The following is a 13125-nucleotide window of genomic DNA, read 5'->3' as shown; positions in this document are numbered from 1 at the left end:
GAAGAGTCCTCGGTAGAAGGCATGTTATCGGCTGAAGAAAGAACCGCTTGCTCGGTTTCGCCGAAACCGACACTGTGGTTTGCTTAACCGCGGTTTCGCCGAAACCGCGGACCGCGAGTGTCGGTCCTTTCTTTGCTTTTGGTAATTTCGTAGTCGGAGGATCCGACGGCATAATGTAGGCAAAATCGGAGCCGAAAATCTGTTCAGCAAAGTCCGACCGACGTCTAAGCGTCCGTCGGTTAAAAGAAGCACAGGCTAGACAAGCTGCTACGTCGTGGTCTGGGCCTAAACAATGTATGCAATAGGAGTGGAAATCTTTATGAGGTATTTGTTTCCCACAAGATACAGTTATTAACTTTCTCTGACATCGGCTGAGGCAAGAAAGAGTCCCCAACGGGGTACTTAGCTTTATAGAAGTCTTAGAAGTAGTATTCGGTAGTAGTAATCTCTGGATCTGACCGACCGGCACTTGCGAACAGCTTCTGCTTCGGGCACCACGCGGCTAGAAAGACTGAGGAAAATGGCGTCGGCTGATGCCTTTATACCCAAATAACTGCCGCGATGATGTCGGGTGAAGTGCGACACCAGCCGAAGCCAGACCCAGACTTTGGAATCCGGCCGACCGAAGGGCTGCCTGACGACAGGACAACCCATTTGTAAAGACTGCAGGACAACCCATTTGTAAAGACTGCAGATGCATCCTTGAAGGACATCAAGTAATCTCTGACTTTGATAAGGGACTGCTTTGTTATGGCAGTGAGGAGCTAGTCCATCCAGCTATGGAAACATGAATTTGAGCTCCAGGTGTCCTGTGACTACTGCTTAATGAATGGCATCCCACTTGGTTTGCACATCAGCATGCACACACAGTAGATGTTTAAGAGCATTCCAGATGGTTCTTTTTAAATCATACTCTGGGCCCATACACACAACTGAATAGCTACTTTAAAAAGCATGTGGCACATTAAAAAGCAAGTGCCACATTTTCAGATCAAACTGAAATAGGAATGTTAGGCAGCTTAGAGTTACCCCATCATGCATACTGTCACAATGCACTTAATTGGCATACAGAAAAATAAAAGTCTGTGTTTCAATAACGGTCCCATCTAATATTCTTAGGTTACACAGGAAGTGAAACAATTGAAACAAAGAACATACACTGACAGTATGGGCATATCAGTATCTATAGCAGGGCACATGCCACATAGTCTGTGTTAACCACAGCCACAGGGAACCTGTACTCACAGTAAAAATATACCGTCAGCCAGATATTGCAAACAAATTGCCTTAACTAGGATAATGATTACATGAGGTGCTGCAGTACTGCAACCACAACACAACTGTGAATGCGTTGCATGATTGTGTTCATCCAGAATGTTGTGCTACTGCATGCAAAATCCTGGCTGATACTTTACATGACATCATTCCAAGGGTGTCAGCATAGAAGCAATACAGGGAAGAAAAAAAAAACAGCTTCCTGTTTCACAATATAAACTATACTTTCATCTACAGTTGTTAACAAAAAATGTTAAGCTGAAATGTCTGCAAAGTCACAAGCTCTTTAAATTTACAAAGCAAATTGGCAATAAAGTTTAAGCACTACAGATTTAGACTTATGAATGACACACAATCTACTAATAAAAATACAAATTAATTGAAAATACACAAACTTTAATAGTCTAAAAACACTGAAGCAGTAAAAGGAAAGCAATTTAAATTACTCATTTTAATACATTCTAAAAATTTACAACTCATAACATAGCATCAGTCTTCCAAGGAAGCAATAGGCATAGTTGATATAACTCGATGCAAGTGACTACAAACAAATGCAGAAGAGCACAAATGTCAGCCAATCATAGATGAGGTGGGCAAGAGATAGAATTAAAAGGAAGAGAGTGTAGAGTTTTAGTCCTGATCAGTAACAGTAAAAGTGTTTGAAATAAAGGTTAATGTAAAAAGTAGGTGTGATGGAAACATTATCAGCAGTCAGAGATCAGTAAACAGCCGTTTTCCCCTTTATTTAATTTATTTTATTTAAAGGTTGAGAACATCAATTATCCATGTTCATTTTAACATACAATTGCATTTTTATGTAAAACCAGACTCTAAATATATGCACTATCATCTTTTACAAGTAATGTGCAACCATTTTATACAGATAACCACCTAACTTCTCATATTTGAACTGTAAAATCTATTTACAGTGTGTTCATTTTATTTTTTACATCTGAAAGATTGTGCAATTAATAATGAACACATTGAAGCAACATTATGTGCACCAACTATATTGATACAAGTCTCTACATTGTTTATTTTCCAAATTCTCTACAAGACTAGAGATCTCAGTATAAATTTAAAAGTTCGCAATTTGATCTTTTTATTGCTTGAATTTCTTTGTCATAAACCATTTTAGTATATGAATTCAGAAAATGTGGGTAGTATGTTTTCTGCTCACAGTCTTGTAATTGTTTTCCAACAATCACCAGCACAGACTAGAACAGAGGATATTAGTCCCTATTAATACTATTAGGCAATGGAGAAAACAAGAGAAAATGTATCAGTCCCCAATGAGACAATGTCTTAATACTTTTCCAAAATGTATGGTCAAAAATGATAATTCTAATCTGCTTTAACTATTAAACTGTATCACCAACATAAGTTATTTGATTTGGCAAATTTTGCTAATGTATCTAGTGTTCAAAATAGGTTGTGTATTGTTTTTTCCAATTGAAATTTTTCCAGAAAGGCAAATTATTTTTTGCTATTGATTCAGTGTGTGTGTTTTTTTTCTCAGCTACTGTGTATACAAAATCATTTTAAAATGGACCTTTAACAACTTCTTTGTAGTAAACAGTTTGCATAACTCTAATAATACAAACTTGTTTTCTTTATGCAAGTATAATATTTAATTTACATATTCTGACATTTTTGATGCTTTCTCCAAGTTATTTCTTTTTATTTCTTAATTCTTCCTTGAATTAAATTTCTTATTTCTCAAATGTAAAAAGCTAGTTTTCTAAGCAATTAGAACTCCATCTGAAACCTACAAGTAGGCAGCATTCTGTCATCAAGACAGCTTTATGCTAACATTACAGATAAAGACCTACCACTAAGAATGTAGTACGTAACTATCGGCACTGCTGTGCCTTATATAAAAATATAACTGACATGCTAATAACAGTTTGCTGTTGCTCTTGTAGAGAGTAGACAAGTAAAACTTGTGAAGGAGGAAATAATAGTTTTATTTACTTTTATTTTATTTATTTTGATGTTTGTTAACCAGGTAGTCTGCTTCGGAATGTGCCCTTTTTCAGCAGAGGCCTGGGGAGAAAGGTTCCATGCATTATTGATACATGGAATCTAGGGTCTATATTAAAACACTGAACCCATAAAACAGCGAACAATGTTTCAGCGACCCTTAGCAAAAGCTGAAAATGTCGACTCCTCATAACAGCGACTTCTTTCCTAGGGAAAGAAATCGCTGTTCCAACCAAAAAAAAAAAAAAAAAAAACAGTAAACACTTCCAAACACATACACACATACCTTAACCCTAATTCTACCCCCCAAAAAAAGTAAACAGCTGAAAACACATATGCACGTAACTCAACCATACATCTAACGCAAAAAAAAAAGTAAACATTTTGAAACGTATGCACTTACCTTAACCCGCACCCTAAACAGATCCAAACACATACACACTTACCTTAACCCTAATTCTACCCCCCCAAAACAAAAGTAAACAGCTTAAAACACATATGCACTTAATTAAACCGTACATCTAACGCAAAAAAAAAAACAGTAAACACTTTCATACATATGCACTTACCTTAACCTACACCCTAACCCTAAGGTCAGTAACTGTTGCACATTTACATTCGGGAGCTATTACCGGACAAGGGACCACACTACAGTGCAGAACACGGCAAAGCAATGAAGCAGTAAGGTGACTTCTTTCCCAAGGAAAGAATTCGCTGAACAGCCTCTTCGCTGTTTTGCCTGTTCGCTCTTTAGGTGTCGATGAAAACGCATTCGACAAGATGCGTTTTCATCATTCTAATAGGAACCCCAGAATCTAATACAAAGCTACAAATACAACTGAAAATCTAACTACAGAGGTACTACAGAGGTAGCTATATATGACAACTAAATTTCTAAAATGCATTACATATTAAGATAGCCTACGGACACAGGGTAGATTATACGTATGAACAAGGCAACTGCTGTGAAATAAATTATACCCTATTTATGCAAACAGTTCTTAGATCTGTGTCCACTTCACCAGGCAAAATAAAATTACAGAGACTAAATTTGAAGCAGAAAGTTCTGACAAAGTACCACAACAGTCTAAGCCTAATACCATGTTTAACACATCTCTAGTAATATCAATTTATGAATGAAACTGCTCAGCTGAAAGCAAAGAAAAATACTTGAATATTGAAAATGATTACAAGATAAATGAACTGTGGAAGAGAAACAGTCAATGACACCTGTTTTTTCTATCATACCTACTAATAAGGAATGCTAGCTGAGAAAGTATGAAGGCAACGCTAAGATTTGTTTTCTCATTTTCAGTGAAGAGGATTATGACTCAATTAATGAATACCTTACTAAAATTTTCAGGAGGGCAACTAATCACAACATATCTTGGTATACACAAATGTAATTTAAATTATTTTTTTTGGCAAACAAGCAATAACAAAATCAATATTTTAGAATATTGCGTCAGAATGCAGACTTGAAGATTACAATCACAGAAAAAAATAATTTTTCCAACCCACTCTGATATCATGGCTATAATAACCATGAAACAAGTCAATTTGTTGCTAAAAATTATTTCTGAGGAATTCAGACTGTATGACCAGCTTTTAAAGTCCTATGCAAGACCGATCTTGGAATTTAATAATTCATTTTACATTTATAATAAGAACCAACTTACAAGTTCAGAGCTTGTCCAGCACAAATTAGTTACTTGTGTGATTTTTTCCTGGTGAATTTACCATACATGAAAAGGAATGAATAACTAGACCTTTTTTCAGTTCAGGTATTTTAGAGGTACCTTTATTTTAGCATACAGACCAATATACAATGAAGTTCTGAGGGCATCTCTGAGCTTAGAGATGTTTAACTTATCCAAATCTCATTGGCAAGCTAATAAACAGTTTATTAAAAAACGTCTAGGGCAAATATAAGAAGGAATTCTGTTGCACAATGAATCCCTTTACTTTGAAATAAACTTCCCTTATTAAAGTGAGAGTCACCAACGATAAATGCATTTAATAATTTGGATTACTAGGTGAACCAAAACATTTATAACCATTTTCATTTGGTGACTTTGTTCCTAAACAGCCTTCAGACCAGAATACTGTATCTGACTTAAGAGACAGTGTTTCATATGAAGAATATCCCAAATTCTCCCAGTCCCATCACCTTACAAATATACAACTATTAATCCAAACCCAGTGATATTTACTTTATTTTAATTACCGGAAATAAGCTTAAAGCTTAGAAGCTTATTTTCAAACTACCATGTGTATAGTAGTTAAACAGAATCAAGCTATACAGCAAACACAAGAATATGAAACTGTCACTAAGATGTGCAAAACAAGGAAATAAAAACATACAGTCTAGAAGGTCAGAAGGAGATGCATTGTGTCTTTGTGGATTTAGAGAAAGCATATGACAGGGTGCCTAGAGAGGAGTTGTGGTATTGTATGAGGAAGTCGAGAGTGTCAGAGAAGTATGTAAGAGTGGTACAGGATATGTACAAGGGTAGTGTGACAGCGGTGAGGTCTGCGGTGGGAGTGACGGATGCATTTAAGGTGGAGGTGGAGGTGGGATTACATCAAGGGTCAGCTCTGAGCCCTTTCTTATTTGCAATGGTGATGGACAGGTTGACAGATGAGATCAGGCAGGAGTCCCCGTGGACTATGATGTTTGCAGATGACATTGTGATCTGTAGTGAGAGTAGGGAACAGGTGGAGGACACCCTGGAGAGGTGGAGATATGCTCTAGAGAGAAGAGAAATGAAGGGCAGCAGGACTAAGACAGACTATATGTGTGTGAATGAGAGGGAGGATAGACGAATGGTGAGGATGCAGGGAGTAGAGGTGGGGAAGGTGGATGAGTTTAAATACTTGGGATCAACAGGTCAGAGTAATGGTGAGTGTGGAAGAGATGTGAAGAAGAGAGTACAGGCAGGTTGGAGTGGGTGGAGAAGAGTGTCAGGAGTGATTTGTGACAGACTAGTACCAGTAAGAGTGAAAGGGAAGGTCTACAAGTGGGTAGGGAGACCAGCTATGTTATATGGGTTGGAGACAGTGGCATTGACAAAAAGACAGGAGTCAGAGCTTGACGTGGCAGAGTTGAAGATCTTAAGATTTGCACTGGGTGTGACGAGGATGGACAGGATTAGGAATAAGTATATTAGAGGATCAGCCCAGGTTGGAAGGTTTGGAGACAAAGCCAGAGAGGCAAGAGTACGTTGGTTTGGACATGTGCTGAGGAGGGATGCAGAGTATATTGGGAAAAAGATTCTAAGGATGAAGCTGCCAGGTAACAGGAAAAGAGGAAGGCCTAAGATAATGTTTATTGATGTGGTGAGAGACAACATGCAGGTGGTTGGTGTGACAGAGCAAGACGCACAGGACAGGAAGAAATGGAAACAGTTGATTCGCTGTGGCGACCCCTAACGGGAGCAGCCGAAAGAAGAAGAAAGAAGAAGTCTAGAGAAACTCAGACTCTGCCCTAGAATTACATGTCCAATCAGTCATGTGGACAGAGATGTGCTCACCTTTGAAGAAAAATATCCACGTAAACACTTTCTGTCTGCAGCTCCTTTTCTGTGAACAATTGATCAGTGAAATTACTCATTCACCTTATGATGTTTATCAGAGTTTGTGCATATATGAATTTCAGGAGTGTTCATAAAGCAGGAAAAAACATGGTACAACAAAAATACATACACAATACGTATACATGTGTGCGCATATTATATTTATACACACACTACTATAATCACTCTCCTTCCCCTTACGAGAAATTTCATACTGACAAGTACTCAGTTCGAAAAATGAATGAGATACTGTAACAACCCACATATAATTTGTTAAAAACAGTCAGTACTTTGGAAGGCACTCCATTGAAATAACTTTGAAAACAAAAGCAAGAGCTCAATAAAGTACAACAAGGCAGTAATCAGTATCCCTTTCACATTTATGTGCAGTGCTGAAAGTGAATACTTTTAATACCTTTGAAAAGTTCTAAAGTGGCGTGCTTACCAACTGGTAATGAACCCTTGTGTTGGGCTATCTGCTGAAGCTGTAGAATATGGAGGCAGTCATTCAGACAATTCAGAGTTGCCATGGAAGTTGCCTTCAACATAAGCAGATCTTGATCCAAAGCAGTAAAATGTCCAGATAATGGAAGCCCTTCTATGTCTCTAATCAGATCTCTGTGCTGTCCTTCAGCCTGTGACATCATCTGTAATATAAAACAATGTAATGTGCTACTTGATAAAGGAAAGACAAGATCAGAAAGTAAGATACTAGCATTTTGGATATAGACTACCTATGACTGAGAGAAGGGTGGCACCTGATTGTCTGTGGACTAGGGATCACACAGGTCAGCTCCACAGGTGGACTCATCCTCAACATGCTAGGGTTTTCTTCCTTAAACTAATTCTGTCCTATGCTAGCCTGGACAAGAGGAACTCCCACAACACTGGTAACTCAGCCATGTGTACATCCAACCAAACATTATCCCTAGCTACAGTGCCAGACTGCCCTGCTATCTAAATTTTGCCCCAGTTCCTTCCTGGTGCAATACCCAGCCTCTGCCTAGGTGTCACTAGTATAGCAAACTAGGCCATCTCCCATATCAGTACACAAAATATTGAATCACATTCATCACAAGTTGGATCTTCTCATATCGTGATTACAAATCTGCCAGAACACCACACTACCCTACCCCTAGGTTCTTGTCCCTCAAATACATGACTTTGCACTTTCTCCCCACACACACAACTATGACAGCATTAAATGTAAGAACTTTTTCTATACCGTTGCCTTGCAACTTGCATCTTTGTTGTTATACAAGAAATGGTCTCGGTAACACTAAAGACCTGCACACATCCACTGTACTGAAATTTTGAGCCTACTATTAACTTTCGGCTCCTGTTTGCTTGTGTTGTCCTTACCTTTCTGGCCTGCAACTACACAAATATATCAGTAAACTTAAACACTACGTTTTCTGATGTCCACACTGGGAGGAGTCACAAACTTTCAGGGTATGCCCAGGATTACAGGGTGTAGCAATTTTTAAAGTTTTAAAATCATACATACACTATTTACTGCATAGTTAAAACAAAAGACATCCCCAAGAGTGCCCCACAGTAAAAAATAGTTTTCAAACTAATGTACCATATCACAAATAAAAGGAAAAGAAGACAGGAGGAAGAATACTTTACAACCATGTACACATTACACCTGCATTTGACTGTTGCATAAAATAATGCTGGCCTGACCAAACCATTTCAAATTTGATAAGTTGGTAAAGATGTTGCAGGAGTACAGAGGCACACGTTCAACACCTTCGAATGGTTGTAACCCTGTCTACTACATACATTTTAGATAAGTACTCGGTGTATTAAATTGCACAAACCTTTGTGCTTAACCTGCAATTTTTTTACTTCAGAAGTGTGTTAAATATTTTCATATCTGATTCTGTACTACTTTGAGTGAATAAAAATCCAAACACATAGAAAGGATGAAGTTTTCTTACATTATAAACATGTACTGCTCAGTTAAGCACTTTTATCATAACACCTCTAAGAATCTCACTTAAATATAGGCTCATGTCACAATAAATTAGATAACTAAATGATTGATTACACACACTGTATTACAAAAAAATACCAGTAAATAATAAAAGGTATTTTCAAACTATTTTACCATAAACGTTGTAATGATCTTTCTTTTAACCCAGATTTTACATTTAAAGCTTTAGTCAAACCTGGTGGTCTAGTTGCGTGTAATTTGAGTTACAATATTTGCTGTAACTTCGCAATTTTTCAAGGTCTCTTCTTATACTTTCCTTGACCTGCTCTAACGCTTAAAACTTAGACTATGTTCACCTCACATATAAACGTGTTCTGAATGTGTTTAGCAATGCATTATTACTGTACTTTTGTTTTGTTTCTATAGAATACATATACTCACTAATACAGAGATATTCCTTTTAGTCTTTCCAAAGGAAAAGGTGCGACAGAAGTAACATATAATGCAATATATTGCACAAACGGTGGTGGTGGTGCAGCAGATAACATTGTCGCCTCACAACAAAAGGTTATCCAGATCGATTCCCAGCTGGGGTGCCTTCTGTGTGGAGTCTGCATGCCCTTCCTTTGTTCTCGTGGGTTTCCTCCAGTGACTGGAGTGCTTCTCCCTGAGCCTCCACTGAAAATAGGCTTTGTCCTAGGTCAGACTTTCCCGGTCAACATTTGTTAAATAAATATACCACCAAATAACAGTTACGTAAACTAACTACACGTATGGTCCTGTCTAAATGTAACAAGCCCAAAAATAGCCCTTCATTCATATATTTATACTATTTGTATGCACATTCAGCCATTCCTTTCTGTAAGCAACCTTTACCACCAATCACCTCATCTTTCCCATATTGTTCAGTTTTCAAATTATACCCTTTCATATGAATAAAAATCTTTCACCAATTTTCATAATCCAATCAGGACAGCCTAAGAGGACTTTCCAGTTATCTACCAAAACTCTTTTTATACTATCAGTATGTAACTGGAAAAGCTTCGGTACAATCCTTTGCCAGTATTGTTCTTGCCATAAAAATGCTCATGACATAGAATCAGGCAAGATAACAACACACAGATTCAGTTATGATAGAAGTGAGCGATTAAATTAGAAGGGAGCAAAAATTGAATCAGGAATGAGGAAAAAGGCTAAGATACTAGATTTAGAAAACTATAATGACACTATGGCAGTTATAAACACACCAAGCAGACACAAAAAGTAAAAACTGCAGGACTGCTTAAACAAGAATGGTCAAAACTGGAATGAAGCTGAAAGTGTGTTACTGCTATGCAGGGTGAACTGTCCACAAGGGTTTTCATGTGGAAGGGAGGAAGAAAGGCACAGTATATTAAAAAAAAGAAAGAAAGAAATTGTGCCGAGGTCGACAGTAAAGTAGCAGAGAATGCATGTACCAAATGAAAAGGGAAAGGAATCTTCAGATTCAGTTTTAAAACGTGTGATTTTCATACTGTCAGAGGTACTACAACTCCTGTGTTCTGTTCTAAAAGGTAAACAGATAAAATGAACAAGCACAGGAATCTGTCTAGTTCTAACCTCACCACCATGAGCGTTGTGGAAAAAAAATAAACAAAGAAACTAGCAGTCTTAAAACTTCATTGATGAGCTCAGACACAATAATTTCCAAACAATCATGAAACCCAGGTAGTGTTCCAAACCAACAAGCCCTTTATTTGTCACAGACAAGTGATCCTCAGTAACAAAAAAATAAAAAATATTTTAACAATGTTAAACATATCAGCTTTTACATACTTAAAAGTAGGTGTGGAAAATGTACATATTCTTTACATTTAAACCAGCCTATTCAAGGCAAACAGTATAAAAAGAGCTGTAAAAGTGCATTTTAGAACAAGTACTCAACCCCACACACTACTACTGATTAGATCAAACTAAATACTAGTTAAGGAAAACACTACCTATCTATTTGCAACCCACATTTCAAATTCAGGTATTAAGATAAACATAAAATACACACAAAAAGACTTTTAACTAAAATTGTTTTTAGCTACCTATTGCAATAAAGCCTTCATCAGGTCTGTGGCAAGAACTAAAATCAAGAAAAAAAACACAGCTATCTAACCATAAACATAATTTAACTAGAACACTGTAAATATAAAAAAATACATCTAATAATATCTAGTAAATATCCATCCATGTGTATTAGTGTGTATAAAAAACTAAGTAATTAACAGTTCAGAAAAAAAGCCAGTGCTTTGCGCAAAACAACAAACTCATAACAATTTTCATGTTTACAGCCCCAAAACATGTATATACAATGAAAACTGGCAGAAAAACATACAAAAATACAGAAAACATTCAATGAAACAGTGGACTCTTGTTAGATTATATTTATGATTAGGGCAAAGTAGCTGCTGCATTTGTTGTTTAGGGGCAAAGCAAAAAGATTGCAGCAAGGGTAGCCCCAGTGATGAAAAATTATTTGTCACTTTTTTCTTGACAGACTATTCGTGACGTAGAAGAATGTACCTGCTCAGTCTGTCCAATATCACGTTGGACTTTCCCAAAATATGTGTTGCTACAAGAATGCAGTCGGACGAAATCACCCATTGCCACACTCAGAGTGCTTCTCGACACAGGGGGTAAGATCCGTTTCCTCCTTGTTTGTTGGTGTACCAGACTACTGACAAGGTGTCTGCCTGAACTGCAAGCATTCCTGAAAGGAGAGCATTCTGAAAAACCTGCAATGCTAATAGCACTGCTGTCATGTCTAGGACACTGACATGAGAATTGGCCTCTTCAGGCGACCATGTGCCTTGGACTGTCTTTCCCAGGTAATGCCCTTTCCAAACTGGGAAGTGTTCATGATTACTATGGCTTTGGGCTGAGGGGGAGCGAACAAACAACTTTGTAGAATCTGGTTTGACTGAATCCACCATATGAGATCTCTTTTGCATACATTGGTAATTCGAATCTGAGAAGACATGGGATGATAAAATACTGACCATTGTGAGGCAACCACTCACTGAAGAATTCTCATGTAACATCTGCCCAATGGGTACTAGTGTTATTGCTGCTGCCATTGATCCCAGAGGCTGAAGGACCAAGTGGGCTAAAATCTTGGTACTGCAAACCATCTTTCTAACTTGAGAGCTTACTGTCTGAACTCTTGAGAGGGGACGTGAGGCTATGGTTGATTTTGTATTGAGAAGTGTCCCTATGAACTCTAAGCTTTGTGTTGGTTCTAGAGGAGATTTTTCACAGTTTATGGTTATTCCCAGAAGAGCACATCTGGAGAACCTTTTCTCTTGCAGTTATTAGCTGACACCTGGTCAAGGAGTAGATGAGTCAGTCATCTAGATATGGAAACACCCGGAATCCCTGCAGTCTCAAGGGAGCAGTTACTACTGCCATGCACTTGATAAACACCCTGGGTGATGTGGTGAGACCAAAGCTCAGAACTCTGAACTGGTAATGAATGTCTCCCAGTCAAAAGCACAAGAACCTTCTGGATCACCTATTCATTTTTTTATGTGACAGTATGCATCCTGAAGGTCTATCTAGCACATCCAGTTGTTATTTTCCAAAAATGGAAGAATGGACTGAAATGTCACCATCCAGAACTTGGTTTGTCGAAAAGACTTGTTTAAGTTGCTGAGATACAGAATTGGTTTGCCATCCCCTACTTTCTTTTGCACTAAAAAGAACCTTGAATAAGTTCTGGATTCTATCTGGTCTGGGGGGAATCTCTTGGATGACTCTTTCTAGCAGCATTTAAATCCGAATTGCTGCAAGCTTCCTCTGACTGGGTGGAACATCATGGATTTTCCTGGGATGGGGAGGAGGGAAGAGAAAATGGTATGTATTATATAACATCTGAAAATGATCCTCTGCACCCAAATATTCGTTATATCCAGCCAGGCTCTCTGGTGTAGTGATAAAGGACTCCTTATTGCCTCCAGAAGGGGACAATCGGATCTCCTTTCAGAAGTACTGGAAGGGTCTGCCAAAGAACTATCTCTGGATCCTTGGTTTTCCGGACCACATCTGCTGTGAGGTGGCAGCGACCACTGGAGTTCCCCCCCCCCTCTACCTCTGGAGGAACCTCCTCCACGTGTGTCCTAGAAAGCTCCCTGGGACTTTTTGAACCACATTTTCCACCACCACGTTGATTCCCTGAAAAGGACATTTCAGGAATGGAAAAACATACACCCATTCTTTCCATCCTTCTCGCACCTAAATAGTGTCTCTTTTACCTTGCAGCCAAACAAAGATATGCTGTCAAAGGGAGCACTCAAAGACTTGTAGGGCTCTGCAAATCACATAAGC

General features: G+C 38.1%; 1 protein-coding gene across 2 annotated transcripts in view; it reads right to left on the bottom strand.

Moving 5' to 3' along the window:
• OSBPL11 (oxysterol binding protein like 11) overlaps positions 1-13125 on the bottom strand; it is a 1295440-nt gene that overhangs the window by 583361 nt on the left and 698954 nt on the right. For both annotated transcript variants that reach the window (XM_044075008.1, XM_044075009.1), the window contains exon 6: positions 7279-7480. In XM_044075008.1, coding sequence (XP_043930943.1) covers positions 7279-7480 — 202 coding nt within the window. The remainder of the gene's footprint in view (positions 1-7278; positions 7481-13125) is intronic.

The sequence above is a fragment of the Protopterus annectens genome, chromosome 6.part0, assembly GCF_019279795.1.
Source record: "Protopterus annectens isolate FY-2018-M chromosome 6.part0, PAN1.0, whole genome shotgun sequence".
NCBI lineage: Eukaryota > Metazoa > Chordata > Ceratodontiformes > Protopteridae > Protopterus > Protopterus annectens.
This window is presented reverse-complemented; position numbering and strand designations above follow the sequence as displayed.